The sequence below is a fragment of the Marmota flaviventris genome, chromosome 1 (genome assembly GCF_047511675.1).
Source record: "Marmota flaviventris isolate mMarFla1 chromosome 1, mMarFla1.hap1, whole genome shotgun sequence".
In the NCBI taxonomy this organism is placed as follows: domain Eukaryota; kingdom Metazoa; phylum Chordata; class Mammalia; order Rodentia; family Sciuridae; genus Marmota; species Marmota flaviventris.
Window position 1 is genome coordinate 118726484 of NC_092498.1, and position 27571 is coordinate 118754054.

A 27571-nucleotide genomic window follows, 5' to 3' on the forward strand; every position below is an offset into this window, starting at 1 on the left:
GAGGGGACGTGATCTCACCAACAAAGAGAAGGGCGGAGAAGAACTGCACCGATGGCTCTGAGATTTGTATGATTCCAGGCCACTTACCCCGGCTTGGGGCACCCTTCTAGACTTTGGCATAGAGCTTTACACCTAACTTAGAGACGCCCACCCGACCGGCCACTAGCTCCAAGACTGCAGTACCCAACACCACTGGCCGGCGATGGGCGGGACTTTAGGGCGTGGCTGTCAAATTGAATTTCCCCAATGGGGCACAAGGGTGGGCGGGACCCGACAGAGAATTGGCTGCTGCGTCAGGGTGGGGAGGAGCCAGCGAGGCTGCTGGCGCGGCTGGACGGACCACTCCAGCAGAGTCCAGAGGACGGTTGCCGGGCGAGTCTGGCATCCCGGGTTGCGGCGTCTCCCGCCGGACGGTCTATAATCCATCTGTTGAGTCTGGAGCGAGCTAATCCGAGGCCGCCCCACACAGACGGTCTGGACTGAAAGGTAGGTGGGCGGGCCTCGGGGCGGCTCCAGGACCCCCGACGGGTCTAGAGGGTAGAACCCGGATATCTGGACAGGGGCTCTGGAAATCCATATGTGGGAACCCACCCAATAACGGGAGCTCCAAGTAAAGGAGAAGGTTCTGAGCCGTGGAGGAAAACGCCCTCATACTTCCAAGAGGTCCTCGACCCCCAGGAACTATAGTCTATGGGGGATGGGGAGATACCTTGAGGAAGTGCCTACAAACTTGAGGCCCCTCAGTCTCCAGGGTCCCCAGACTGTGTGATAAGAATCCGTGGGACTAATGAGGGGCAGCAGCAGGAATTTCTAAGAAGGAAAAGACTTCTCACAGACACCTGGGTGTCCTAAATAAGACAGTAGGGACCCCTGCCCCAGAAAAGAAAAAACATGAGGAAACCGAATGTTCATGGAACCTAAGGCTGGTGACCACTGTGTGATCCTCTTGGGGTGGGAGGGTATCTCAGACAAAGTAGGTAGAGAAGAGGCAAGGACCCTCACAGGCAAGGGTTGCAAAGTTGACACCTGTCTGAACCTACAAGGATGGGAAAAGCAAGCAGTGACCTGAGCAAGCAGGTGTGACAAACCCCACTTAGGACTTCCTGAGACACATTCACCAGATGGGGTGACTAGCTAAGTGACTGTTCTGGAGAGGGGAAGGGGATGGTTGAGGGATGAATCAACAAGTGGAGGAGGGGGTGGAAATCATGGGACTCTTTCAGTCACCATATATTAACTAAGCACCCAGGTGTGCTAGGCCATGGGCTCCTGATTTCCAGAAAAACAGACATTAGGGCTACAAGATGAAAGAGAATTGGGCTAGGACCCTGGATCATGATTTAGGGGTCCATTTTGATGGGTAGTGATGGGGCAAGAGGGAGTGCCTTGGGCTCCTGGGGGCACTTTGGAAGGATGCTTCAGAAGCTGTAAGTGACGAAGATTTTTATTGTATCCTTTCCTGTCCTTTGAATCTTTGGGTTCTTCCTTTTCCCTGGAACAAATCCCTGGCCCTCTCTGATCCTCTCAGTTTGCCTGAAGTCCAGAGTTTGGGTGAATCAGCTTCTGAAGGCACTCTCAGCTGGAAAATGAATTGTTTAAGTGTGTGACTGCCAGAAGGAGCTGGGTGCCTGGATCCTTGGCTTCAGAAGGTCAGGACAGTTGGCTTCAGGGGGATGAGAGGAGTGGAGAATTGTGTGCCCTAAGGGCTGACTCTCAAGAGTTGGAAGACCCAGTTTCGCAGCTCCTGTACTTGGGGGAATGAGAATGATGGTGGCATCAAGACCCAACCCACAGCCAGAAGCTGAGTTTGTGCAGTGGGTGGAGGTTGGGCAGGCTGTGGGGATGGGAGGGTGGGGCAGGAAACTGTGGAGACTGGTGTGCACCCCCTGGTGGTGCATCCAGTTTGGGTGGGCCTTGCTGGACTCAGGCTTCTCAATCCAAGTCCCTGCCCTCCCTGTTTGAGACTTAAATGGGATGAGGACCCAGCCTGCGCCACTGGCAGACGAGCTGGCAGGGCTGGGACAGGGATGCCTATTCTTGGTTTGGTGGGTTTTCCAGAAAACCACACTAGGGTAGAGGGCAACTCCCAGCCAGAAGGCACAACACAGGATGGGATAGCAAGAATAGGACAGCAATGGATGATCACAGGTTAGAGGGAAACCGAGGCACAGGGCCTAAGTGCCTATGGTTTTCTAGCAGCCCCAAGAGGCCTAACTCATGTCTGTCGTCTGCAGAATTCTCTGAGTGGGTGTCAAGTGCCATAGGCAGTGGGGAGCTCACCAGGAGGTGACAGACAGAGCCAAGAGCCAGTGAGATGGCAGACGAGGCCTTAGCTGGGCTGGATGAAGGAGCCCTCCGGAAACTGGTAAGTGGCCCCATGACCCCCACTGTGGGGTAGGCACACTAGGCTAGAGAAGCAGGATCAGTCAAAGCTACCTCTCAACTAACAAGAAGAGATGGGTGGGAGGGGTCAAGGGAACAAGGCCAAGCTGGTTCCATGTGGCTGATGCAAAGGCCCCTGTGGCATGTGCCTGTCTGTGCCAGGTGTTAAAGCCTGGTCCCTCCCAGCACCCCCCCCCACCTTGCCACCACCTGTTTAAACAGTAACTACTGAGGACTTGCCCATGTGCAGTCACAGGTGTGGGCAGGCTGGATCTGCCTCTGCTAAGCAACAGCCTGGACAGTGCCTACCCCTGAAAGCTGTATAACAAAAGTAGCAGTAATGATTAATAATGTCAAGGCACAGTGTGGGGCAGGCTAGGTGCTCAATATATCATCTCACAGAATAGTCACAGTAATTCCAAGAGCCAGCACACTCAGAGAGGTGAAGTCACCTGCCCAAAAGCATGCAGTTAGAAGCCGTACCAAGATCCAAACCCCAAAGAGGTTTATGGGGGACAAAGAGTCCTGGGAGAGTCAAGGCTGGAAGAATAAATGAGACAGAAAGAAGCTTTGTGGACCCCTATGAGTTCTGTCTGACTTCTGGTCTGTCATTTTCAGTGTCTCAATTTCTTTACCTGTATAATGGGGGGGGGGGGAGCGGAGGAAGTGTATATGACCACAAAATCTAGGTCCTTGGATTGGCATGGGGTGGAATGAGGTGTGGGCCCAGATCTTGGGATGGAGGCAGAATGGGTCCCCATCATCCCCTTTCCCAGTTTCTTCCTACTCCTATCTACAGAAAGGCTGTGGGAGGACATAGCAAGGAAGCGATATGACCACCTGAGAGCCAGGCAGGAGTACACCTTGGGAAAGAGCTGGAGTCTCACCCCCTAGTCCCTGACCCTTGTCCAGAGGAGAAAATTAAAGATTTACTTTTCCTAGGAGAAGACAAATGACCCACTCCACCCCCGTACTTCAGGGAGTACCCTGAAGGCAGAAGATGGAAGGACCCAGCTAGGCCAGCTACCCAGCACGCAGTCCAACTGCTGCGACCTCCCCAAGGCACTATGCCTGTGAGTCCTCAGACCAGTGCCTTAGACTCTCTCTGGGCGTCTGCTGCCACCAGTCGCCACTACTATGAGCAGCCTGGAAGGGCAGGGATTTGGTTTTTAAAGGTGGCTACTGGTCAGCTCTCCTCCCCTCAGGAAGTCAGAGTCTTAATGGGAGTAGCGGAGTCAGAGCGCTGCAAACAGAGGAAAGCCAGGCCTGGTTCCCGCGAATCCCCGTCTCTAGGGGTCCGCATTGAGGCTCAGGGTTTTCAAGCCGCCAGCTCCTACTTTCATGTGAGGTTTGGGCACTGGAAGCAGTGATGGAAGTCACTCTGTACTTCCTCAAACGAAACCCCGCCCCTTGTCTCAGAACCGTGTTGCCGCCAAAGGTCTTTCCCACCCTGAGACCAGTTCCTCCACCTCCCGGGCGCCCGCCATTTCTGCAACCGGCTGCAGGAGAGTCCCGCCCCGTGCTCCGGCAGGGCCCGGCCCTCGCCGGCCTCGTGGCAGGAACCGAGGCGTCCCGAGCCGGGCTCCTCCCCGCGGGGCCCGGCCTTATAAGGGAAAGTCGGGCTAGCTCCGTCCGCCCTGAACCCCAACCAACTCGGGGACCCGGGCAGCTGCTTCCGGCCTCGGCTCTCTCACATTCCTGAGGACCTGGCGGTGGGCTGCACGGAATGGGGGCGTCTGAGGACATGTATCCTGCGTGCTCCTCGGCCACATGCCGGACGCCCTCCGCCTCGGTCCTGGGTTCGCACTCTTAATACCCTTGCAGGGTGACCTGAGGAAGCAGCTTAGTTTCTGTGAACCTCTGTTTCCTCTCTGTGGAAGGGGACATTAAAGCCGGCGGCGGCGAGGGGCTTCCTGTCTGGTTCCCCCCTAGGCGCCTAGCGCGACGCTGTTGGGAGACGCGGGGGCGGGCCCTACGCGCAAAGGCGCTTCTGGAGCTTCTGGGCATACAGCGCCCCCTGGCGAGGCGTCGTTCCACTGCTAGCTGGTCCCGGGTGGGCAACTGGGGCCTTCGGATTAAGCAAATGCCTGGAGAATCTCCTGGGTTTTGCAGATGGGGAGAATGAGGCACAGAGAGACGCTGGGCCTGTCAGACGACCCCAGCAAGGAAAGCAGAAAGTACCGGGAGCACCCCCCCCCGCCCCTCCTTGCAGAGGAGGAAGCACCCTCTTTCCTCCCGGGAGAATTTCACTGGGCAGTTTCGGAAACCCGCCCCATCTCCTTCCCCTTCCCCCTGGTGGACAATGGCTCTTTGTACTTCCTTCCCTCCTTCCCTCAGCCCCCTCCACACACAGCGGTTGTGCCTGAGAGGGTGGGGAACACAAGCCATACAACAGAGACACTGTGGACACTGGGCCAACCTCTGCCCACAGGCCAAAGGAAAGGGTCATGCCAGGGAGTGACCAGTGGAATGAGTTCCATCCCTCAGCCCTACCCCACCCACTTGGGGGAATTAGAGGGAATTTTCCAGTTTCTGGATGGGGACGCTGAGGCACGGAGGGCTTGCAGAAGTGTCCAAGTTACCACATCAGTCTTTTGGGGGACAAACACCCCATCTCTAGAGCCCAGCTCATTGGAAATGGTGACCCAGAAGATAAAGGGCTAGTTACTCTGGACTGTTTATCTTCTGCGTAGCAGGAGCTGAACCTACTAACCAGGAAGGTCCCCCATCTTTAGGTGTTTTAGCCTCATTCTCCCTCCCTTTGCCCCTCAGGCTTACGAATCTCTAAAGGGGTCTCCAAGTTAAAGGGATCCCCAAAATACAGTTCCAGGGCCCTGTAGATTCCCCACCATGACCCACAGACCCTAGCATCACAGTTGTCACAGTCTGGGGCAGGCCCTGGAATCAGAGAGACCTGGGTTCAAATTCTGACTCAGGTAAGCAAATCACTTCTCTCTCAACCTGTTTCCTCTTTTGTCAGATGGGAATAACAATGTATCTAGGATATTTGTGAGGTGAGGACCGTGAGGGCTTATTACCATGTCTGACACACAGATTCTCAATATACATGTCCTGTCTCTCACATTTACCCTCTCTTCTCTCTCCCTCCTAATTGGCTAGAACAAAGGGGGGGTGATAATTACTGCATCTGCTTATTGCACATGCAGGGGAGAACTGAATCACTGCTCCATCCCTATCCTCTGCCCTGAGGTGAGGGCCATTGTTCTATCCAGCAAATAAGGAAACAAAAATACAGAGAGGTTAAGGGGTGTGCCCCTCACCACCCCTCCAAGACTAGACTGAGGCTTAGACCCTCCCATACCTCCTTATGAATGTGGAACCTGGAGGGCTCTATCCCCCAAGGCTCCCCATTATTTAGTCTAGGATGAATTGGCTCATGGCTGAGTTGGGCCAGCCCACACTCCCTGCTGAAACCTATCTATCTCCAGCCCAACCACACCCCAGCCACCCTGCTCCCCCACTGAGCAGAAAGAAATGATAAAGGGGGAGGCTAAAAAGGAGAAGGAAAGAGGGTTCCTTGGCTCTATCCCCTAATTGGTTTGGGGGATAGGGATAAAAGAATCACCTGTGGGCTGTGGATGTGGCTCAAGCCGTAGCGCCGCTCGCCTGGCATGCGTGCGGCCCAGGTTCAATCCTCAGCACCACTTACAAACAAAGATGTTGTGTCTGCCAAAAACGAAAAAAAAAATATTAAAAATTCTCTCTCTCTCTCTCTCTCTTAAAAAAAAAAAAAAAAGAATCACCTGCCTTTGCTTGCTCCTATCTGGCTATCAGATCCCACACTGAAGGCTTTTGCCTTCTTTTTGCCACTTTCCTCCTGGGGGCTATGGGCCAGCCTCCTCCCTTGAACTACACATGATCCCTGGGATGGGGCCTTTATCAGGTGGTGCAGGGGAACCACAAGAATTAGCTAGCTCAGTCCAGAGAAGATGTCTTTTTCTGGACCTGGTCAAGAGCTATAGGGCTGAAAAGCTGGTGGGAGCACCTGTCTTCCATAGACACCCTCTCTAGGATTCTGGGTAACCCCTAGGGCCAGTTGCCTTATCTCTCTGTGGAGCTTGCCTTCCCTCTCTGGGTTCTGGCTCCTTCAATGGTATCTAGGACTAGGACAATGAGGGGGAAAAATAGCCCCCAGTCAGACAGGTAGCTAGGATTCCTGAGCACTTACCCCTGTTTCTCCATCTGTCAATCAGCAAGGCTATGTTGCTCTGGGACTGAACTGTGGGAGTCTCCCTTGCTCACAGGAGTACTCCAGCTACCCAAATCACCCTTCCCTCTAGGGACTGTGTTAATGACTCACAGGAATAACTGCTCTTCTGCAGCAGCTCCCTAGTCTTGGGGTTTTGATGAAAGGCTCTCAGAAGTCAAATAACAGGGAGGGGTACTTGGCTGCTTGGCACCTGACACAGGTGGGAAGCTCATTTACAGTGGGTACTCTGTGAACCACAATGCACAGCAGGCTGCCCAGGATCCTTGGTGCTGTGAGCTGGGGCTCCCCCTGAGACCTCTGCCCTGGGTGGGTGGTCAGGCACGTGAAGGGCTTGGAACAGATAGAGTAGAGACAGGCCATTCATTGTGCCATAGGCAGAGCCGTGGGCAGTTGGTGCCAGCCTTCCATCCCTGATTGCCAAAATGACCCTCACCCACACCTACCCTTGCAGCTAGAGGTCACAGCAGATCTGGCAGAGAGGCGAAGGATCCGCTCAGCCATCCGGGAGCTGCAGCGGCAGGAGCTGGAACGCGAAGAGGAGGCTCTGGCATCTAAACGCTTCCGTGCAGAGCGGCAGGACAACAAGGAGAACTGGCTGCAGTGAGTGGCAGGGTTCGGGGTGGGGGTTACATTGGAAATGCATGTGGGAAGGGAAGAATGCACCAGGGCTCAACTTGTGTATAGGAAGGTGTGAATACAGGTATGTCTATTGTCATGGACTATGTATTTATGGTGATGTCCTAGCCACACTGGTGTGGACAGCATGTCTAAGCGTGTGGTATTAGTTCCCACATCCAGGGGCATTTGTGTATCACTGTATAGCCAGAGAGTCTGCATAGGCAGCTACATATCCCACTGTCAAGGTTCTGGGTACCCTGACCTGACCCTCCCTTTAGCCCACATCCTCCATGACCTGGCCTTGGCAATGATAGCTACAGTCATAATATCGTTGCAGCTCTCAGCAGCGGGAAGCTGAACAGCAGGCTGCCCTCACACGACTGGCAGGGCGGCTGGAGTCTATGAATGATGTGGAGGAGTTGACCACACTGGTATGGCCCAGGGCAGGGGATGGGGACAGGACTGGGACAGGGCAGGTAAAGCACCTTGACTCTCCAGCCTAAAACTCATGACCTGCCTCTCATTCTCAGCTGCGAGGTGCTGGTGAGTACGAGGAACGCAAGCTGATCCGAGCTGCCATCCGCCGTGTACGGGCTCAGGAGATTGAGGGTATGTGCCCTTTCCTGGCTCCACCGCTGCCCTGCTGTGTGCTGCCTATAGCACCTCCCAGCCACTTGCCTGACACTTGCCTCTGCCCTTCCAGCCGCCACTGTGGCTGGGAGGTTGTACAGCAGGCATTCCAACAGTGGCTCCGGAGAAGACAGCAAGGGGCGGGCAGCATACAGGCTGGAACAGCATAAGGTAAGGCGCACGGCCATGGTAGAAGGGGGGCTCAGTGTCTGTGCCCACAGATGCCAACATCACAGAGCTCCTGTTTGTCTGCTACACTGGTATTTGACTATTAAGGGAGGACCCCAGGCTGTGTTTGCAGACACTGGAGCTCTCAGGCCTCTGCCCATTCTCTCAGGCAAATTCCGGCCACGTGTCCTCTACACCAGACTTAGTTTCTATCCAGGCCTTCCTCTCAAAGCCAACCTGTCTACACTGCTCCCAAGTTTCTGCCCCTTCCCCATTACCACTTTTATTGATACATAGGTACTTCTCCTACCTTCACTCCTACTTTCTAACCCCATTCACTTTCTAACCCCATTCCTGTCATCCAGCCTGCACCTAGCAGCCAGAGGGATCTCACAGAAATGCAAACCTGACCCTGGTGATGTTACCTCCCCTCCTTAAACCCATCCCAGGCTGCCCCTTACCCTCCAGACAGCCTGCATCCTTACCTTGATTCACCCAGGCCTGCGTGTCAGATCCTAGCAAACTGTTGGAATACTGTTGAGAGTCAGAGCTATCTGTTCTCCAGGAGTGCTGGTAAAGTCAGGCCGTGTAGATTCCCTAAATGACCAGCAGAGGCCGCTGGGTCACCGGTCCGGGCAGGTTTCTCTACCTACTCACTGATTAAATAGGCTGAGTGAGGGTCAAGGGCCTTTGCTCCAGGGATCTATTAGGGCCAGGAATCCCCAACAGGTCTTCTGCCATTCCCAAACACTAACTTTAGGATCTGGTCCTCTCTGAACCACCTTTGGCTAGGCACTGCCAAGAGACTGGAAAGTAAGGATCAGAGATAGCCCCATTCTTGTGCAGGTGTCCACAGGAAGCCGTGCTCAGCTCCTCTACTTTGCATGCTCTTGCCTTGGGCACCTGCCAGCCTTTCCCTCCATGGGTGGGGATAGCACTCAAGGTAGGAAAGTCTTGGTTGAATCCTATGGGTCCCCCACAGGTATCAGAAGTCAAGGAACAGGAGCAGCAGGCAGAGGTCCCAGAGCCAACCCCAACTCCCGAGGGGACCAGCCAGGATATAACCACAGTGACACTCCTGCTGAGAGCCCCACCTGGGGGCACACCTAGCTCATCAGCCTCACCCAACAGTTCACCTACCACTGCTTCTCCTGAGCCTCCACTGGAGCCTGCTGGAACCCAATGCCCTGCTGCCGAGGCTCCAGGCAGCCCTGAGCCACCTCCTAGCTCTTCGGGAACCCCTAGACCTGATTCCCCTGAGTCGCCAGCCACCCTCAGCACTGAGGGGCAGGTGGTCACCAAGGTGAGTCTGGAACAGGAATGGGATGCCAAGCAAATGAGATCCATCTGGAATCAGCCCTGCTTATATCATGTCTCCTTGCAGCTCCTGCCTGGGCCCACAAAGCCTCCTGCCACCCAGAGCCCCACCAGAGGTCCTTCCAATACAAAAAGAGCAGGTGAGAGTTCCATCAGGGATAGCAATAGGCATCTGCCTTTCCCTGCCCCAGACTCCCTTTCCCTGACTGTAGAATGCACTGATGCCTGGATAGCTGCAGCCTCCTCAGGTTTAGGCAATCCCTGACTGCCCCTGAGGTGTCCCCGCCCCTGGCCAGGCCCACCCCTGCCACCCATGGCCAGAGGCCTCCCTGCAGCCTTGAAAGGCAACGGGCCTCAGGCACATTCTTTTTCCCAATAAGGGAGTGCGCCCATCTCCCAGCCAGAGCCATGGGCAGTGCTGGCCAGGGGGGCTGTCCCCTATCCCCATCAGCAGGGAGGATCTAGACACCATTCCTCCAGCCCAGGTTTAGCCCTGGCCCCCAGAAGTGTCCCAAGTCACCCTGGGGTCAGGGTAGGAGGCAAGGGAAGTGACTGCCTATGGGAGAGATGTGGCTGAGTAGGAAGGCCTTAGCACTGGATGATACAGGAGGGGGTGGGGAAGTTTGGGGTACACAAAGGGGTTGAGAGGCTAGGGAGATGTAGAGGAAGGGAATATAAGAAATGGATCCCCTCCATTCACTCTTCTTTCTCTTCCCGGGCATGGCTGCCACCTACTCCTGAACCTGCCAGATCTGGCTAGCCCCCGACCCTGCCAACGCTCCGTATCTGTGCTGAGCCCCCACCAGCCAGCCCAGAACCAAGGTACTACCTATTCTCAGCACCCCAGGATCTGGGAAGTCCCTGTCCTACTTAGCCACTAACAGCCCTCCTGTCCCTTCTAGAGTCCACTCCCCTTGCCAGCGGACCTTCTCCATTCCAGCGGGCTGGCTCTGTGAGGGACCGCGTTCGGAAGCTCACATCCAGTTCTCCTACAGCTGCCAGGCTCCAGGATGGCCCACCCCGGGCAGCTTTAGGTTCCCCGACTCCCACAAAGCTCCTGGGCCCCTCCTTCATCAGCACCACCCCTGCTGCCTCCTCTAACAGCTCCTCCTCTCAGGGCCCCAGTGACACCTCCTCCCAGTTCAAGCAAGGAGGAACAGCCCAGCCCCTGGCCCAGCTTCGGAGCTGCCCCCAAGAGGAGGGCCCTAAGAGGCGGAGCTTGGCTGCCAGGTCCCTTGAAAACAGAGCAGGGGGGCCTGTGGCCTGTTCAGAGGAACTCAGTACCGAGCTGCCCGTGGCCATCGGTATTGCTGAGCCAGGGAGCAGTATGAAGACTACATTCACCATCGAGATCAAGGATGGCCGTGGCCAGGCCTCCACAGGCCGGGTGCTGCTGCCCACAGGCAACCAGAGGGCAGGTAGGCCTCCCCACCATCTCCCCACTACTGGGGGTGAGTGCCTGAAGTTACCCAGCTCTGCACAGAGGACAGGTGCTGTGGCCAAGGCTCAGGGTATCTCCAAAGGGTGCGCTGGGAACAAGAGCGCCACCAACCTTGGTTGGCACAACCATCATCCCACCAGTTCCTGACAGCAGCCCTTCTCCCTACCCAGAACTGACACTGGGGCTGCGGGCGCCCTCCACGCTCCTCAGCACCAGCAGTGGGGCTAAGAGCACCATCACCCATGTCAGCAGCCCTGGGACCCTGTCGCGCTTGGGCAGTGTTACTCATGTCACCACCTTCAGCCACGCTTCCCCTGGTAGCCGAGGAGGCTGCAGCATTAAGGTGAGCTCTTCCTCATCCCACCAGCTCACCATCCATCATGTCAAACTGCTTAAGGTCATAGGGATTGCAGGTTTTCTCTCCTTCCCCTCTGTACATACCTAGAAACTGAGGCTCAGAGAAGGAAAATTGTTACAATTGTTACAGCAGATTCCTTAGCCAGTTGGTGACCAAGCTAAGACCAAATTCTAGTGTATCAGCCACCAGGCATACCAGAAGCTCATTTAATACTGATCTTAAGCTTCCTACTTGCCGATCTCTGATCTTTAGTCCAGAATTTGTTGATTTCATTCCTAATGAACAGATAGGAAAACTGAGGCTGAGAGGATGTTAGGTCTTTGCCCCCCTTTCTGTGGCAGCCCAGTGACCCTGTTCCCACCCAACACTAGACATCAGTCCTGAAGTGTAGAGCTGCTCATGAGCTGATCCAAGATCAGCCTGACCCATTAGAAGATTAGAGATTAGTGATTAGCATCTGCGTCAACCTCCCTGTGGGGGTTGGGCAGAAGCATTGATGGGGGACAGACAGGAGGGGGAGTGGGCACCAGTCGGCGAGGCAGCAGCCTAGCAGGTGCCACGGGAACTGAATACACTGCATCCTTCCATTATTCATTCCTAAGCCTGGGATCAACTGGCTAGGAGCTCATTTGGGGAAGGGATCCTCAGCAGGCCACCCAGCTGCCCAGGTAATACCCTGTATGCCTAACCAGAAACTGGATGGGGCTTTGGTTGAGGTGAGATGGCTATAGCCAGCTCTGTGTCTTCTCAGAAATGATAGGGAAAGAGTCAAGACAATAATTCATCTTTGTCCAACATCAAGACCAGTGCTGTCTGCTAAGAAATTGGGGTGGGATGTCAGGAGGGAGTGGTTGTAGCTGAGACCCTTGAGTGGATAGAAGATGCTACAGTGAGAGTTGGATCTTGCACTGCCAATTCACCTCAGTTTCCCCATATAGGGGAATCAGAGAGCATATCTGTAATGCACTTGCTTAAAATTTGTGATTGGATCTGAGCACCATGGGCAGGCTAGGGTCCATTTATCTCAAGGCTATAACACTTATTACAGTTGTTATAGCAGGTTGCTCAAAGTCCAGTCTTCTTGTGCCTCCATTTTCCCCATCTGTCCAAGGATTTCTAAAATGGAATCGCATGAGGGCAAAGGCATATTGGCTCTAGAGTCTAGCAAATAGATCCTTACAGTTAATGTATATGGTGGTTCGAATAGCCCTATTCCCTGCTCCCTGCATCAGTTTCCTCATCTGTGAGGCTTGGGATCCTGGTCTCATTAATCCTTCAGAACACATGCAGCCTTGCTGTGCTTGTGGTCTGTGATCTGTGCGGGGCCAGGGCCAGGCCTGGCGGTCAGCCTACTTGGACAGGCCACCCCTCCCCCATTGTCCCCACTACAGAGGAGCCCAGAATAGGTTTCTATTTGGGCTGCAGCTCCAGCTGGCTGGTGGTGAGCTGGGAGGCCGGCAGGGGCGGGGCAGGCCTGCTGCCCTTGCCTTCGCCCTCCGATCAGCAGCAAAGACTCTGATTCTGCCAGCCATAGGCAGCAGTCCCTGCTACTGTCCCACCATTACACCCCTTAGAGTTTTATCCTGCACTATGCCGGGGGTACCAGGGCCTGGGCCTGAGATGGCTGCAGCCCTCGAGGAACGGTTGGGCCAGGCTTTGGAGGAGCTGCAGGCGGTGGCTGAGGCAGGCCGGGCGGCAGTGACCCAGGCAGCTGAGGCAGCTGTAGCCGCCATGGAGCCGGTGGCCCAGACGGCTGAAGAGTTGCGGGCTGAGACAGCGGCACTGAGCCGGCGGTTGGATGCCTTGAGCAGGCAGGTGGAAGTGTTGAGCCTTCGGCTGGGGGTCCCACTTGTGCCGGATCTTGAGCCTGAGCTGGAGCCCAGTGAGCTGCTCCTGGCTGCTGCCGACCCCGAGGCCCTCTTCCAGGCAGCTGAGGATGCCGGGACCCCAGTGGCCCACCCGCCTGCCTTCAGCACCCGCCGCTGCTCCTCTGCCGGCCCCACCCACAGCAGCAGTCTTGTAAGTCCCTCTCAGCTGGTGGGAGTGGGTGGTTTTGAGGTAGGTCCTGCCTCTGCTAAGTGACCTTAGGTGTGCTATCACCTCCTCTGAGCCTCAGTTTACCTATCTATACAGGAGACTAGGGTAATAGTGCTCCAAGATCAGGACAAGAGGGCGCCAGATTCACCCTGAGGCATATGCTCTCCGCAGCTGCCCTGGCATCCCCTGGCATGGCCATGGCCCAGCCCCACCCCCACCCCCACACTCCAGCCAGGCTGAGCCTCCCTGAAACAGCTGCCACCTCAGCTCTCCTTACCATTATGGCAGATAGAGAGGCCCTGCCAGATAGGGAGAAACTGTATTAGTTGGGCTGGGGCCTTTATTTCAATAATAAGGAAATGTCTTGGGAAGAGTGGGAGTTAGGTAAGGGCTGGAGGCCCTTAAAGGATGGTTTCTAGCAAGGGTGGGAGAGTGGGAGGAGGGATTCAGAAGAGAACTTCAGTGAGTTCTTGGCTTAGAGCAGCCCCAGTCAGATACCTTGTTAGGAGCCTGCAGGCCTGATCCAACCCCCTTGGCAAAGGAAGATGGGATATGTGCCGCCTGGGTACTGACCCAGTGTCCCAGGTCTCAGGAGCTGCAGGATGCAAAAGAACTTTCCTGGGAAAGGGCTGGAAATAAAACAGCAAAAGGAACTCAAGTTCAGAAGTTATACTATCTTTATCTCAGATCCCAGGTTGCATCACATTTATAGAAGGACTATAAATCATTCAGCTGCCCTGAGCCTCAGTTTTCCCTTCTGTTAAATAGGGACATTAAAATCCCTAGTGTTTATACAAATGCTTGTTATTGAATAGAAATCATTATTATGCCACCACCACTTGGGTTTAATATGATTATAGATATGTGGGAAAGCATACACCAAAACTATTAGTTTCTCTTCAATGAGTCTGACACCACCATGGCCATCCTGGAGCAGGCAGACTGGCAGACTACTGGTTATTTCCAAGGCTGTGCCAGCAACCCCAGGATATGGCCCTCTGACCACTGTGGACATTGTGAGTTTCATCCTTACTTAAAGGCCATGCTTTCCCCTACCCCAAAGATGGAGCCAGAACCAGCGGAGCCCCCTTCTGCCGCAGTGGAAACAGCCAATGGTGCTGAGCTGACTCGGGTAGACAAAGCACCAGAAGGGCGGAGTCCTCTGAGTGCCGAGGATCTGATGACCATTGAGGATGAAGGAGTCCTTGACAAGATGGTATAATGGATCTGGTGGGTTAGGGGTTGGTAGTAGGTGGGAACGTGCTGGTAGACAATGACACCTTTATTTGCAGCTGGATCAGGCCACGGATTTTGAGGAACGGAAGCTCATCAGGGCTGCACTCCGGGAGCTCCGACAAAGGAAGAGAGGTAGAGAGTCAGGTTTCCTACCCTAGATCCAGCTACTCCATTCCCCAGCTGCTTCCCTCACTCTGGGGTCCATTTATGGATGCTCAAGCTTATATAACTACCCTACCCAGCTTTGCCTTTTCTAGACCCAGCTGTTCCGTTGCTTTCTTCCCCTGGATTTGACTGCTCCCTTCCCTAGCTGCTTTTTTCCCCTGGCCATTCCAGTCAGCATCCCTTCTCCTTCCTAGACCCAGTAACTCCCTCCCTCAGCCATACTTTCCTTGGATCCAGTTGCTTCTCTAAGTACAGTCAACTATTTCCCTGAGGGGCTGGGAATATAGCTCAGTTGGTAGAGTGCTTGCCTTGCATGCGCAAGGCCCTGGGTTCAATCCCCAGCACTGCCAAAAAAATAAAAAAACTATTTCCCTGAATCCAGATACTCTTTCCCTGAGCTGCTTCTCTCTCCCAGAGGTCCAGTGACAGCCACCTTAGTCTCTGCCTCCATCCAGCTTCCCCTTTCCTGAACAAATCTACTTTCTCTCCCTGTTACTCCTCACTGAACACAGCTATTCTTTGCCTCAGTTTCTAGATTCCTTACTTCTCCAGATAGTTTTAATTACTCCTTTTCTGAATCTAGCTGCTTCCTCCAGGGCCTACTGATGGCCACCCAGCCTCTATCCCCACTTATCTAGTTCTTCTTTAGGCCCAGTTAACCCCCTTCAATAGCTCCTTCCCAGTTACTTTTTCCCTGGATCATATTGCTTCTTAAATGCCTCCAATCACTCTCTCCCTGGACCTAGATAATCCTTTCTTCAGCTGCTCTTTTCCCCACCTACAACAAATTGATGGCCCAGTCAGACTGTTTAGTCAGCTACTCCCTCTCTAATCTAGATGCTCCCTTCTGACTCAGCTGTGCATTCCTATAGAAACTTCTTTCTTGGATCCAAAATATGCTTTTGAGATCAGTTATTCTGTATTCCCCAGTTTCTGCCTGAGTCCACTCCCCCCAATTCATAACCCACTCCCTGCCAAGTTACAGCTGCCCTCCCACCCCAGCTACTCCTAGAGAGGCCCCTGTAGACTTAGACTGTGTCATTATTGTTTCTAACAAGCTGCCCTCCACTCCATTTTGTGTGCCCTGTGTGCCTGTGCATATGTGCCGTGTGGGCACCGGGTGGCCCTTCTGGGTATGCATGGGGCATCCCCAACCCAGACCAGAGGGAAAAGGAGCGGGAACGGCGGCTGCAGGAGGCACGGGCCCGACCAGGGGAGGCCCGAAGCAACACAGCCACAGAGACCACCACAAGGCACAGCCAACGTGCAGCCGATGGTTCAACTGTCAGCACTGTTACCAAGACTGAGCGGCTAGTCCACTCCAGTAAGGGACCAAGTGGGACTTGGGGCTCAGGGTGGGAATAAATCCTCCCACTGAACTCCTGTGCCTCTAATACCCTTCCTCTCATCTACCTCTCCAGATGATGGCACACGGACAGCCCGCACCACCACAGTGGAGTCAAGCTTTGTGAGGCGCTCGGAGAGTAAGGCTGCCTAACGTGGCTCTGTGCCTGCCACTTGCCTCCTCGTCTCCTCGCCGCCTCAGGCTCTTCCTCAAGCACTGTCCATCTTCAGCTGTGCTCTCACTTTCTCTTTTCTACCTGTGGTTATCACCATCTTCCTGTACAGCCTTCCCTCCGGTCTCTTGATATTCCACCCGGGGCCTCTCACCTCACTGTATTCTTCATTTTTTGCAGATGGCAGTGGTAGTACCACAGTGCAAACCAAAACTTTCTCCTCTTCCTCCTCTTCATCCAAGAAAATGGGCAGGTGAGCTTGGTGTGTCCCATACCACAGAGGAATCAGTGCCACAGGGTACCTCGCTTCATACCCATTCTGCAGATGGGTAGACTGAGATGCTGTGAGGTGACAGGTGTATAGCCAAGAAGGGACAAAGTGGGAGTCAGACTTGCATTGTGGTCTCACTTAATTCTCAGCCACACCATGGTGGGAAGATAGATGTTCTATGACACTAGAGATTTGCTTAGGGTCCAACACCTCTGAGTGGCAGCAATAACATTGAACCCTCAGAGAAGCCTGCCTATCATGCTGAGCTGCCTCCTGGCACTGCCACTTCCCATTGTCTACAAACTACCTCCCAGGTCACAGAGCACCTTTATACCTTAGTTCTGTGAGTGGGTGGGTAAACTCCCATGTTGCAGAAGAGGACAGAGTTGGCAAAACTGGGAGTGGATTAGAATCCAGTCCAGGGACTCTGAATCAAACCTGCATCTCTGTCTCTCTGCATTCAAGTTCCAGCTGTGAATTCCCTCTGAAATCTTAGGCAAAGTACTGCCAAGGTCCTCAGTTTCTTCATCTTAATTGGTAATAGCATGTGTCCCTTTCTCCCTTTGTTAAACTTAAAATGGTACATAGGAAGGCTGAGTATGTAATCTAAAAACATAATACTTGTCTAGCATAAAGAAGACCCTCGGTTCTATCCCCAGCACTGAATGAATGAATGAATGAATGAATAAAGAAAGTAGCACACAGAAAAGGCTCAAGGGACATGAGCTATTATTTTTGGCATTATTATTATTATTATTATGCTGATAATTTTTATTACTTGATAATGCCCAGATTCTGAATGGGCCTATAACTTGATAAAATAATGAATCTTCTCAGGTAATTCCTGGGGGCCAAGTCTGATCAAAAGACCCTGGCTCCCATCTTCCTATTTTTGAGCCACCGTGTACTCTGTAAAATGGGTGTTTGAGGGCTGGGGATGTGGCTCAAGTGGTAGCGCGCTTGCCTGGCATGCGTGCGGCCTGGGTTCGATCCTCAGCACCACATACAAACAAAGATGTTGTGTCCACCGAAAACTAAAAAATAAAAATATTAAAAAATAAATATTAAAAAAAAAAATGGGTGTTTGAAGAGCTCAGTTGGTAGAGTGCTTGCCTTGCATGCACAAGGCCCTGGGTTCAATCTCCAGCATCACCAAAAAAATAAAAAAAAAAGAATGCTGCTCCTGGGCTGGGGAGATAACTCAGTGGTAAAGCACCTGCCTAGCATGCATGAGGCCCTGAGTTCAATTCCCATCACCACATAAAAATAAATAAATAAATAAACAACAGTAAAAAATGATATTAAAAAAAAAAAAGAATGCTGCTCCCTCACTGGTTGGAATTGCAGGTGGTAGAGATACGACAGTATGGGAGATCCTGGTGCACAATAAGATCCATTCCTCAGCAAGCAGTGGCAGAGGCTCAATGTGGCCCTCTTTCAGCTCCATAATTTGCCACCCCATTCAATCCTCCAGCATCTTTGACCGCGAGGATCAGGCCAGCCCGCGGCCTGGCAGCCTGGCCGCACTGGAGAAACGACAGGCAGAAAAGAAGAAAGAGCTGATGAAAGCACAGAGTCTGCCCAAGACATCAGCTTCCCAAGCACGCAAGGCCATGATTGAGAAGTTGGAGAAAGAAGGTGCCACGGGGTGAGCAGCAGAGGGCCAGGGTTGGGAAGGGGAAGTTGGGCTTGGTGACCACATGTTGGGGGGGATGGGCGGGTCCAGGGGGCAGGTAGAACAGGAATGAACTGTGATGGGAAGGGTCTGAACATCATAGAAGACAGGGCCTGGGGGTCTGTCAGGTGGGTCCACCAAGGTGGTGACCTGTAGCCTTGTGACCTTGCTCCAACATGGCTCCCACAGCAGCCCTGGCGGACCTCGTGCAGCTGTGCAACGCTCCACCAGCTTTGGTGTCCCCAATGCCAACAGCATCAAGCAGATGTTGCTAGACTGGTGCCGAGCCAAGACCCGTGGCTATGAGGTGAGCCCAGCAGCCTCCTCAGACCCCAGCTTATCACCTCCTTCTTTAGAAAACTCACTCCCCTCTGAGTTTCCACAGCTTCTAGCAGTGAATATGGAAAGCCTTCTGCAATGAGGAAACTGAATCTGAGAGAGAGGACACATGACATGTCCTACATCCCAGAATAAGGATTAAGTAGCAGGGCCTAATGAGAGCCCCTTGCTGGGTGGGCATGGCTCAGGGCCCAACCCAACTCTTGAAGTCTTCACCCTGTTGCACTGTGGAGGGTGTTGGGTAATTTTCTCCAAGTGAGGAAAGGAGTGATGGAGGCATGACCACTGCCTTAGCTGGGTGGCACTGGGCCTCTCCATAGCTCCATCCCCCTAAATCACAGACATGGGAGTAAACAGACTGAGTTGGAAGAGGCTTGTGTTCTGAGTACTCACCTGTTGTGCAGACCTGAGCAAGCTATTGAGCCTAGGTCTGGAGTGCCAAAACACTAAAGGATAGTGGGCATGGAGGAATTGCCCCCAGGGTCCTGACCAGTCCTTCTACCTCCCATAGCATGTGGACATCCAGAACTTCTCCTCCAGCTGGAGTGATGGAATGGCCTTCTGTGCCCTAGTGCACAACTTCTTCCCTGAGGCTTTCGACTATGGGCAGCTTAGCCCACAGAACAGGCGCCAGAACTTCGAGGTGGCCTTCTCATCTGCTGAGTAAGTGTGGGCCCCAGCCCTGCTGGTGTCAGCTGGGCTCAGCTGACTCAAGACCCTCTGGAGCTGGCCAGCCACACTGTGGGTCTGTGGCTGAGATCCCCTTCCCCAGAAAGTCCCCTTCCTCCTCTGCCCCTACCCACCTGCTCCTGAGTGTGCCAGGTGCCCGTCGGAAGGAAGGAGCTACAGGTCCACCTACCAGCCCAGGCCAAAGCCCACCAGGTGGCCTTGTCCATATTCCCTCCCTCCTCCTTCTACCCCTTCTCCCTCCTTTCTCCCTTTCTCTGTCCTCCTCTCTTCCCACTATCACCAGAGCTTCCTGCTCCCACGGGGTCCTGGCTGGAGATTCCAAAAGGAGGCTCCTGGCCCGGGCACCGTGCCCGTGCAGCCTATATAGGTGCTGCCAAAGACTTATATAGGACATCAGCAAGCCCTCCACTTTGGAATCGTTGCCCCTTCTGCTCACTTCACCCTCAGCACCCTCCTCCATCTTTCCGTCTCTTCCCTTCTCTTTCTGGTTCCCACCAGATTTCTTCCTCCTCCTCCCTCCACCTCCTCTCACGCCTCCCTCACCCCCACTCCCTGGGGCACAGCCCTCCTCTCTGACCATGGCGCCAAGCCATTGCCCCCCCACCCTGCGTTCCCGCTTGCCCCAAGAGTTCTCTGCACCTGTGACTGGTTTTGCCCCCCACCCCTGTCTGCATTGCACACCATTAGTGATGGGTAGTGAGCGGCACGTCCACAATTGGGAGGGGGCATGCGGGGGGCTGGCAGACTGCAGCACCAAGAATGAAACTGAACTCATGTCTCTATGTGTGTGTGTATGTGTGTGTCTCTCTGTTTTCCCTTCTCTTCTTGGCCTCTTCCCCCTCTTCCCCAACTGGGCCCTTGCCCCCTGCCCCTTCCCGGCCCCCTACCCTCCCCAGGACCCATGCGGACTGCCCGCAGCTTCTGGATACAGAGGACATGGTGCGGCTTCGAGAGCCTGACTGGAAGTGCGTGTACACGTACATCCAGGAGTTCTACCGCTGTCTGGTCCAGAAGGGGCTGGTAAAAACCAAAAAGTCCTAACCCCTGCTTGGGGCCCCACGGTGAGAAACGCCGCCTCTCCCACCTGCCCTGTTTCAACTGGAATCTGCTCATCGGGGCTCAGAGTGGGGCCCGGGAGGTGGATGGGGCATTGGGGAATGTTGGAGGGCCCTTATAAAAGGCAGAGGGTGCAGACAGGATCCTATCTTCTGATAGTTCAGGGCCTAGCAGGTGAAACCATTATTCATAGTCAGCAATGACCCAGGTGAGTGGAATTATGATGGGGAAAACCCAAGGGAGGCTCCTGATCCAGGCTGCAGGTCCAGAATGACTATCTGACCAAAGTGCAAAATAAGCTTGGATATGTACAACAATTTCAGGCTAAAAAAGGGAGAAAGTTTCCGGCAGAGAGGGTGGGGTGAGAGAGATGGAGAGGATGGCACACCCCAGAAGGAAGGGAGCTTGAGTCTGAATGTAAGGATGGAGGAAAGGGCCACAGGCAGGAATTTGAACTTCTTCCTGAGGACAAGAAGAGTCCTAAAAGATTTCTGAACTGAGGAAGGATAGTTGTAGGCAAGTCAGTATTCTAGAACAATCCTCAAATGAGGCCTGAGATGGACTAAATGCTGAGACCAGAATAAAAAGTACAGGGTACAGGTTTCCTGATCTGTAAGGAAGCAGGAGGGTCAGTGTGGATCCTGAAGAGTTGGTGGAGTACTCCAAGGTGTGAAGTTTGGGAATAGGGCCAGTTACAGGAAGGTGTTTCTGGCTGAATGTCCTGGATTCCCCAAGCTAGCTATGGCATATCCTCTCTTGTCATTTTATTTCAGGACCACAGTAGAAAATTCAGATTCTAATTAACTGCCTCATTATAGATAGGAGCTCAGAGCTGGGAGAGGTAGGCTTAGAGTGTTTCCAGAGGTGAGGGTTTAAATCCGAGCTGAGGTCAGAAAGTGGGGCTCCAGATTCCCCATTTAGTGGCTCTTTTCTGTGCCCCACCACTGTTTTCCTATCCATTTTGTAGACAGAAGTAAAACCAGAGGTCCAGAGAGAGCAAGGGGATTGCCTGAAGTAATGAGGGAGAAAGCCAATAGGGTACACTCAGAGAGGCCCTTTCGGGTTTGCAGTCATTGTGGAGGGCAGCCCACATATGCACATACATACTCAGGTGCAGGTAAGGGGAAGATGGGCTTGATGCTGTCTCCAGGTCATATATGGACTTGGGAACTGCTGCCCAGCAGGCCAGCCTGGAAGGAGAGGGGCCTACTGCAGCCTGATCCAGTTGGAAAGTGTGACTCAGCTATGCTGTTGCTCCAGTTGCCTGGTGTTTGGCCTGTCACTGGGGCAGCCTGAGCCCCAAGCCGTGCACCCCAGTGTAAACAATGGCTTTATAAGGTCTCCAGGGAAGGCACCAGGGGCGGGAGGGGGCTCCAGGTTGGGGGAGGGAGGCCAGGATCCCCGGGAAGATAGCCCAGCTGGAAGAAGCTTCAGAGAAGAGGCTGCTTCTGTTCCATGGTGCAGCTGGGGAAACAAGCCCCATGTGGGACAGGGATGACCCCAAGGGCACATAGCACATCAACAGCAGAGCCAGGAACCTTTCACTCATCTTTAAGTGTTTTCAAGATCTGAAATGAGGTAGGGAAAGGCTATACTGTCATAAACAGGAGAAAACAGAGTCACAAAACAGGTCAAGGCCTTATCTAGTATCCACAGATGATTTAGGGTATAATCTGGACTGAAACAGGTTTTCTGCCTCCCGGGCTTCTTCCTTGAAAGAATCTCAGGTGATCTGAGAATTGGCCTGAGTGTGTCTGCAAAGGTACAAGACGGGAGGTGGTCTTGGGCTGTCTTGTGTCTTGGAAACAGGATCAATCCTTCCCATGTCTTCCCTGCCAAGCAAACTTATTCAGCAACGTTGATCAAGTGCTTTTTTTTTTATGTGCCATACATGGCAGATGGGAGGAAATAAGGCAGGAAAGGCCTTGCTTTGGGAGAGAGGGGGAAATAGAGCCAGAGACTCCAGCTTTACAGCTCTGGAGTTGTCAGTTGCATCATAGTCACAACCTATTCACCCCAGAGCACGGAAAGGGCTCCTGCAGTAGGGAAGATAGGGCTTTACTCAGGTGCCTAAACTGTCAGGTCCAGCCCTACATCTACTGTGAGGCTTGAAACAAACAAGGGGCAGCCCTGATCCCTAAGCAAACAACTCCTCTGGTCTGTGACTCAGTTTCCCTATCTGTAAATGCAGCTTGCACTCTGAAGGATGGTCCAGCTCAACTCTGAGCATGTTGTAGATAGTCCATTGGTATTGGTTGGAACCCTCATTTGTGTCCCCTTCTCTACCCAAGGCAGATGATTAGGGTGCAAGAACCCCCCCCACACACACTCGCTGGGTGTGATGGTGCACGCCTATAATCCCAGCAACTTGGGAGGCTAAGGCAGAAGGATTGTAGTTTCAGGCTATCATGGGCAACTTAGCAAAATTTAAAATAAATGAATAAATAAAGGCCTGGGGATGGTAGTTCAGTGATAAAGCATCCCTGGGCTCAATCTCCACTACTGAGGCAGGAGGAGGAAGAACCCCCACTGACACACACAAGTGCACATGCATGTACATACACACACACTTCTTGGCCTCCCTTTCCAGCAGCAGGGTTATCCCTGGAGCATGGATAAGAGAATCCTTAGGCTGCTTGACAGTAAGTACCAGATCAGGAAGCTGACAGAAAATTATCAGGGCCCAAAATCCTAGCCATGAAATGATTTGTCAATGATGACACCCCTGTGTGCAATGGCCCAGCTCAGAGGCTTTTACCCACTCGAATGTGTTAGTGAGGGTGAGCAGGAGACTTAAAGGTCTGGAGTCAGGAACTCCCCAGTTCTGAAGGGCTGGTAAAAGAGACCCACAACCTGTTTGGGGTGGGGCAGGCTCTGTCCCCATCCCCACCCCTGAATCTCCTCTACCTGCCTAGTGTAATATGGGTAGTGTTATCTCTGGGATCGGGCTGGTGGGACCAGGGCTTCTTGCGCTCCAGGAAGGCTTTTTCCCCAATCGATGAACAGTAGAATTTATGAAAGACCAATAGGCTGCAGCAATGAAAAGACCTCGGGTAGAGGGGCATCACAAAATGTGGGCTGGTGCTGACAAGAATCCCGGTACCCGCTCCCTGCAGGATGCTGGTGGACTGCGTGCCCTTGGTGGAGGTGGAGGACATGATGATCATGGGCAAGAAGCCCGACCCCAAGTGCGTCTTCACCTACGTGCAGTCGCTCTACAACCACCTGCGGCGCCATGAGCTGCGCCTGCGCGGCAAGAATGTTTAGCTGCACCGCTCGCACCGCCCGCCCGCAGCAGGTTGCCGCCCCCACCCTCCCGGCACTGTCTCCTCCCTGTGCTCCCGCCCACCGCTGCCTTGTCTGTCGCGACACCCTCCTCCGCATACACACGCGTTTTGATAAATTATTGGTTTTCAACGATCCTGACTGCCTCTCTTGGGGGAGGGGGCCGAGCTGCGAATTATCCCTGGAAGGGCCCAATTCCCGCAGCCAAGCGTTGGGAACGCGAGGTCTCCCAGTGGTATTTGGAGCACCCATTCCGACCTATCATACCATCTGCCTGTAGCAAAGAAGGAGAAGAGCCTCGGTTAAGGTGGAAGAAATTTAGTGGAGCTAAGGAGGGAAGAAAAGGGGGCTAGGAAGAACCTCCCCCACCCCACTTCTGCTGGCTCGGAGACGAGGTGTCGGCCCTCAGCAAGGGAGGCGCTCCCGGGATGCTGAGCGCTTCATTCGGTCTCCGGGACTCTGGCAGGGTGGCCCCAGCCCCGCCGCACCTCCGGACCTACAGGTCGGCGCGGTCAGAAGCTTCCCCGGGGGGTTTAGCCGGCGCCCACAGGTACTCCTGAGGCACCTGCGCATCCGGCGCAGCCTTGCGATAAAAGCCGAGTTCCTGCACCAGCTCGTTGATTTCCTTGCGGGTCATTTCACTGAGTGGGATGCGCTGAGGCCAAGAAGGGGTGAGGTCAGCATGTCGAACCCCGCCTCTCGCTCCGCCCCCACCCACCTCCCAAGTTTTCACCTCTAGTTCCTCATAGCGACGGCCCAGCAGCACCAACTCGGGGTCGGCCCCAGGGAGGTGTTTCATCACCAGGTTGTGGCTGAAAGGAGTGTTAAGGGGAGTAGTGGTGGACAGAGGGAGCTGGGGCTCCTGGAGCCAGCAATGCCTCCTTTGCTGAATGCTTATTCTGTGCCCAAATGGGATCCCCACTTACTCGCAAGGAAATTAGGGTTCAAAGAAATAAAGGGCCTTTATCTCCAGTTTCTTTCTTGCCTACCCAATTTGAAGACCACTTTAGAATCCTCTGGGCAGTCAATACCAATCAATTCTGTTGTCCAATGAAAACTATTTACCATCTCTTATCTGTGAAATTCAATAAAAGGAGATTCTCCCAGATGCCCTCCTCATGTCCCCTTCTCCAGAATAAAAGGATACTAGAATGGAATGTCCTGAGTGACGAATGCCTTCACCTGGGGAGGAACCAGAGCATCAGAGAACATGTCCCCTTCCCTCTGTTCCCAATCTTTTTTTGAATCATGTTGGCCACTCCCCAAGAGGCTCGAGGGATACAGAGCCAGAGATCCCCTTCTTTCAAACTCACCTCCTTTAGGCGGTTCAGCTGTCATCCTCCACAGGTCTGGAGGGGGACAAAATGGGATAGGTCAGAAGTGCCTCATATTTTACCCTAATTGCACCCCCAAGACCATTACATCTTCATCCTTGAATTGGGTTGAACTGTTGAGTTATCCCTAGAAGAGCAATTCCCAAGGAATGAAGGAGGTGAATGAAGGTCCCTTGTGGGCAGAAGGAGGAACTCTATGGTGAGAGAAACTCAAGCCTAGAGAAACTAATGAAATAGGTGCAGGGCCAGACACCCACAGGGGGTTTGCCAGCCCTGGGGCTCTTGCATGAACCTATTGATCATTAATTCCCAATGCACTAGAGACAGACATGATAGCCCTGCCCTTCTCAGGAAGTAAAGACCTGGGTCTGACCTTTTGCCCCTGAAATCTCAATAAAGAAGCAGACCAGAAGGAAACAACTCAGAACTGCCCTGGGGGCCCCCATTAGAGGCACCTGCCATCTGGTCCCTGCCCCACCCATGCAGAATGGGGCCCTGCTAGCCACCTGTGGCCCAGCTCCACAGACCAACTGTCAGATTCCCTAACATAGGATGGGAGCATCCCTCTATGCATTCCCTGAGGAGAGGCCATCTCAGCAGGAGTTCAGACCCCAGGACCGCCCATTCCAGTCTCCTTCATCCTACCCACTTTTGTCAGACAGGAAACTAAGGTTCTGAGAGAAGCTGAGATGGTTCAAATCACATTGTAAGACAGACTTTGCTGTGGAATTTCCTGGTCAGGGAGGTTGAAGGGGACTGCTGCATTGTAAGTATTGATAATGGAGTTTCCAGCCCCCTTCCCTGGCTTCTGCAGAGTAAAGGGAGGTGCCCAGAAAGTCATTCCTCCCCAGAAGAAGGAAGAGAGATTCTCTGGAGCGCCAAGCCCTAGAATTGGGATGGGGGAGGAATTCCAGGAATAAGTGGAGTGATAAGGGGGATGGGAAGTTGGGATCCCAGAAGCAGGTTTGGGGAGAGTCCTAGACCAGCAAAAAGTCAGAGACTGGGCCTGTTTGTCCAGGGATCTGCTGTCGGGCCAGAAAGAGAGAAAGGCAAGGGTTTGGGATGCCAGGCTGCAAGGTGGGCATCCGGGGGCTGGGGAGGGGAAGGGATGGTCCTGCGCTTTTGGGGAGGAAAGGAGGGCGGTCGGGGGTCGGGGTGTCCCTGGAGCCAGAGCGAACACTAATCTCAAGGCTGTGGGGCATGTAGGGCTTGCGGGTTGTGGTGCTGGGGTTGGGGGCTGGCTCACTCACCTCTACCCGGGCCCGGGCCAGGCCGCGCAGACGGTTCCAATCCGGCCGGTAGGTGGTGGAGGTGGTGGCTGGGGCCACAAGCGCCGCAAGAAGCAGCAACACCGGCGGCGGCAGCAGCAGGAAGCTCATCGGTACCCAGCTGATGATCTGCAGGCTGGAGGCCAACCACCCGGCCACTGCGCCACGTCTGGGCCCGCAAGCTGGCAGGGTCTCCAACAGAGGCCCCGCCCCGCCCGAGACCACGCCCCCAGCTCTAGGTCTCCACCCCTGGCTCTCGTGGATGCCTCCCACTAGCTCCTGGCTCTGTCTTGACTCTTCTCTGACATCCGAACCTTCACTTCCCGAATCACGAAAATGTCGAGGCTTCTTTTGTCAAATGAGAGCGTGGACGCTCCCGCATGCTGCGGCCAGACAGCGCCACCTCACGCCAGCAGAGGGTGCAGACGGGACGTGGACAGACACGGGTTTCTGGGTCAGATCCTTGAGTTTAATATAGGGACATTGAAACCTGGGGAATCCTTATTTGTTCATTTAATATCTTTGTACGAAATTTCGATCAATGTTCAATTGCCCAGAGCATATTTTATAGTAAGAGAATATTAATACTTTGTGGGGGCTGGGATATTAAAAGCGTTAATAGACTTAAAGCTCATTAGAACAGGATCTGGGCAGTGCTGGCTTTCATTATCAGTTCATTCCTTACCTCATCTTTACTAGGCCCCCTAAACTCTATTTTGCTGTTTAGGAAACAGACTTAAAAAGGTGAAATAGATTAAGTTGTGGATCTGGGATTTGAACCCCAAACATCTCTGTGCTCATCTCACCAGACCAAAGATAACTAGATCAAAGTACCATTTCCCCTCTTCATGCCTTCAGCAAACACAGCAAGTATAGTCAGCCCTTTGTCACACTGTGGATTCAACCAACCTCAAGTTGAAAAATATTTGGAGGGGCTGGTGGTGTGGCTCAGTGGTAGAGTGTTCGACTGGAACTGTCAGGCACTGGGTTCCATCCTCAGGACCACATAAAAATAAATAAACTAGGGATGAAGCTGTAGCTCAGTGGCAGAGAGCTTGCCTAGCACTTGTGAGGCACTGGATTCAATTCTTAGCACCACATAAAAATAAACAAATACAATAAAGGCATGATGTCCATCTACAACTACAAAAAAATTTTTAAATAAACAAGTATAATAAGTGTACTGTGTCCATCTACAACTAAAATTTTTCAAAAATATTTGGAAGTAAAAATCGCATCTGTACTGAACACATACAGACTTTTTATTGTTATTTCAACCAATATGGTATTAACAACTAAACATACTGTTTACATTGTATTAGGCATTGTAAGTGATCTACAGATAATTTATGGAGCCAGGCATGGTGCATGCCTGTAATCTCTCAGGTAGATTTCAGGTTGTGGTGCTGGAGCTGGGGGCCGGCTCACTCACTCAATCTCAACTTTAAGGCCAGCCTGAACAATTTAGGAAGACCCTGTCTAAATAAACAGAACTAGGGATATAGAGCCCCAGTGCTGTCAGTAGTAGAGTGCTTGTCTACCATGAGCAAGGC

General features: G+C 53.3%; 2 protein-coding genes across 3 annotated transcripts; one reads left to right on the plus strand and one right to left on the minus strand.

Annotated features, from left to right (window-relative positions):
• The first annotated feature begins 348 nt into the window (after positions 1-348).
• Positions 349-23337, plus strand: Smtn (smoothelin). 2 transcript variants are annotated; one of them, XM_027953408.2, is made up of 21 exons: positions 349-486; positions 2235-2365; positions 7065-7213; positions 7569-7662; positions 7762-7840; positions 7935-8032; positions 9012-9332; positions 9414-9486; positions 10097-10168; positions 10249-10764; positions 10958-11130; positions 14246-14398; positions 14475-14550; positions 15743-15907; positions 16005-16067; positions 16281-16353; positions 17846-18019; positions 18236-18353; positions 18897-19048; positions 19972-20136; positions 23248-23337. In XM_027953408.2, exons 2-20 carry the CDS (start codon positions 2315-2317, stop codon positions 20114-20116), a joined length of 2745 nt encoding a protein of 914 aa, XP_027809209.2. In that variant the 5' UTR covers positions 349-486; positions 2235-2314; the 3' UTR covers positions 20117-20136; positions 23248-23337. The 2 variants fall into 2 exon arrangements, with proteins under 2 accessions (XP_027809209.2, XP_071471442.1); XM_071615341.1 differs by having other exon boundaries at positions 18239-18353.
• Positions 23338-23718: 381 nt separating this feature from the next.
• On the minus strand, positions 23719-26238 carry Selenom (selenoprotein M). Its single transcript, XM_027953409.3, has 5 exons — positions 26001-26238; positions 24730-24765; positions 24564-24598; positions 24150-24228; positions 23719-24071 (listed from the first exon to the last, which is right to left on the minus strand). The coding sequence occupies exons 1-5, from the start codon at positions 26127-26129 to the stop codon at positions 23913-23915; spliced, it is 438 nt and encodes a 145-aa protein (XP_027809210.2). The 5' UTR covers positions 26130-26238; the 3' UTR covers positions 23719-23912.
• Between the last annotated feature and the right edge of the window lie 1333 nt (positions 26239-27571).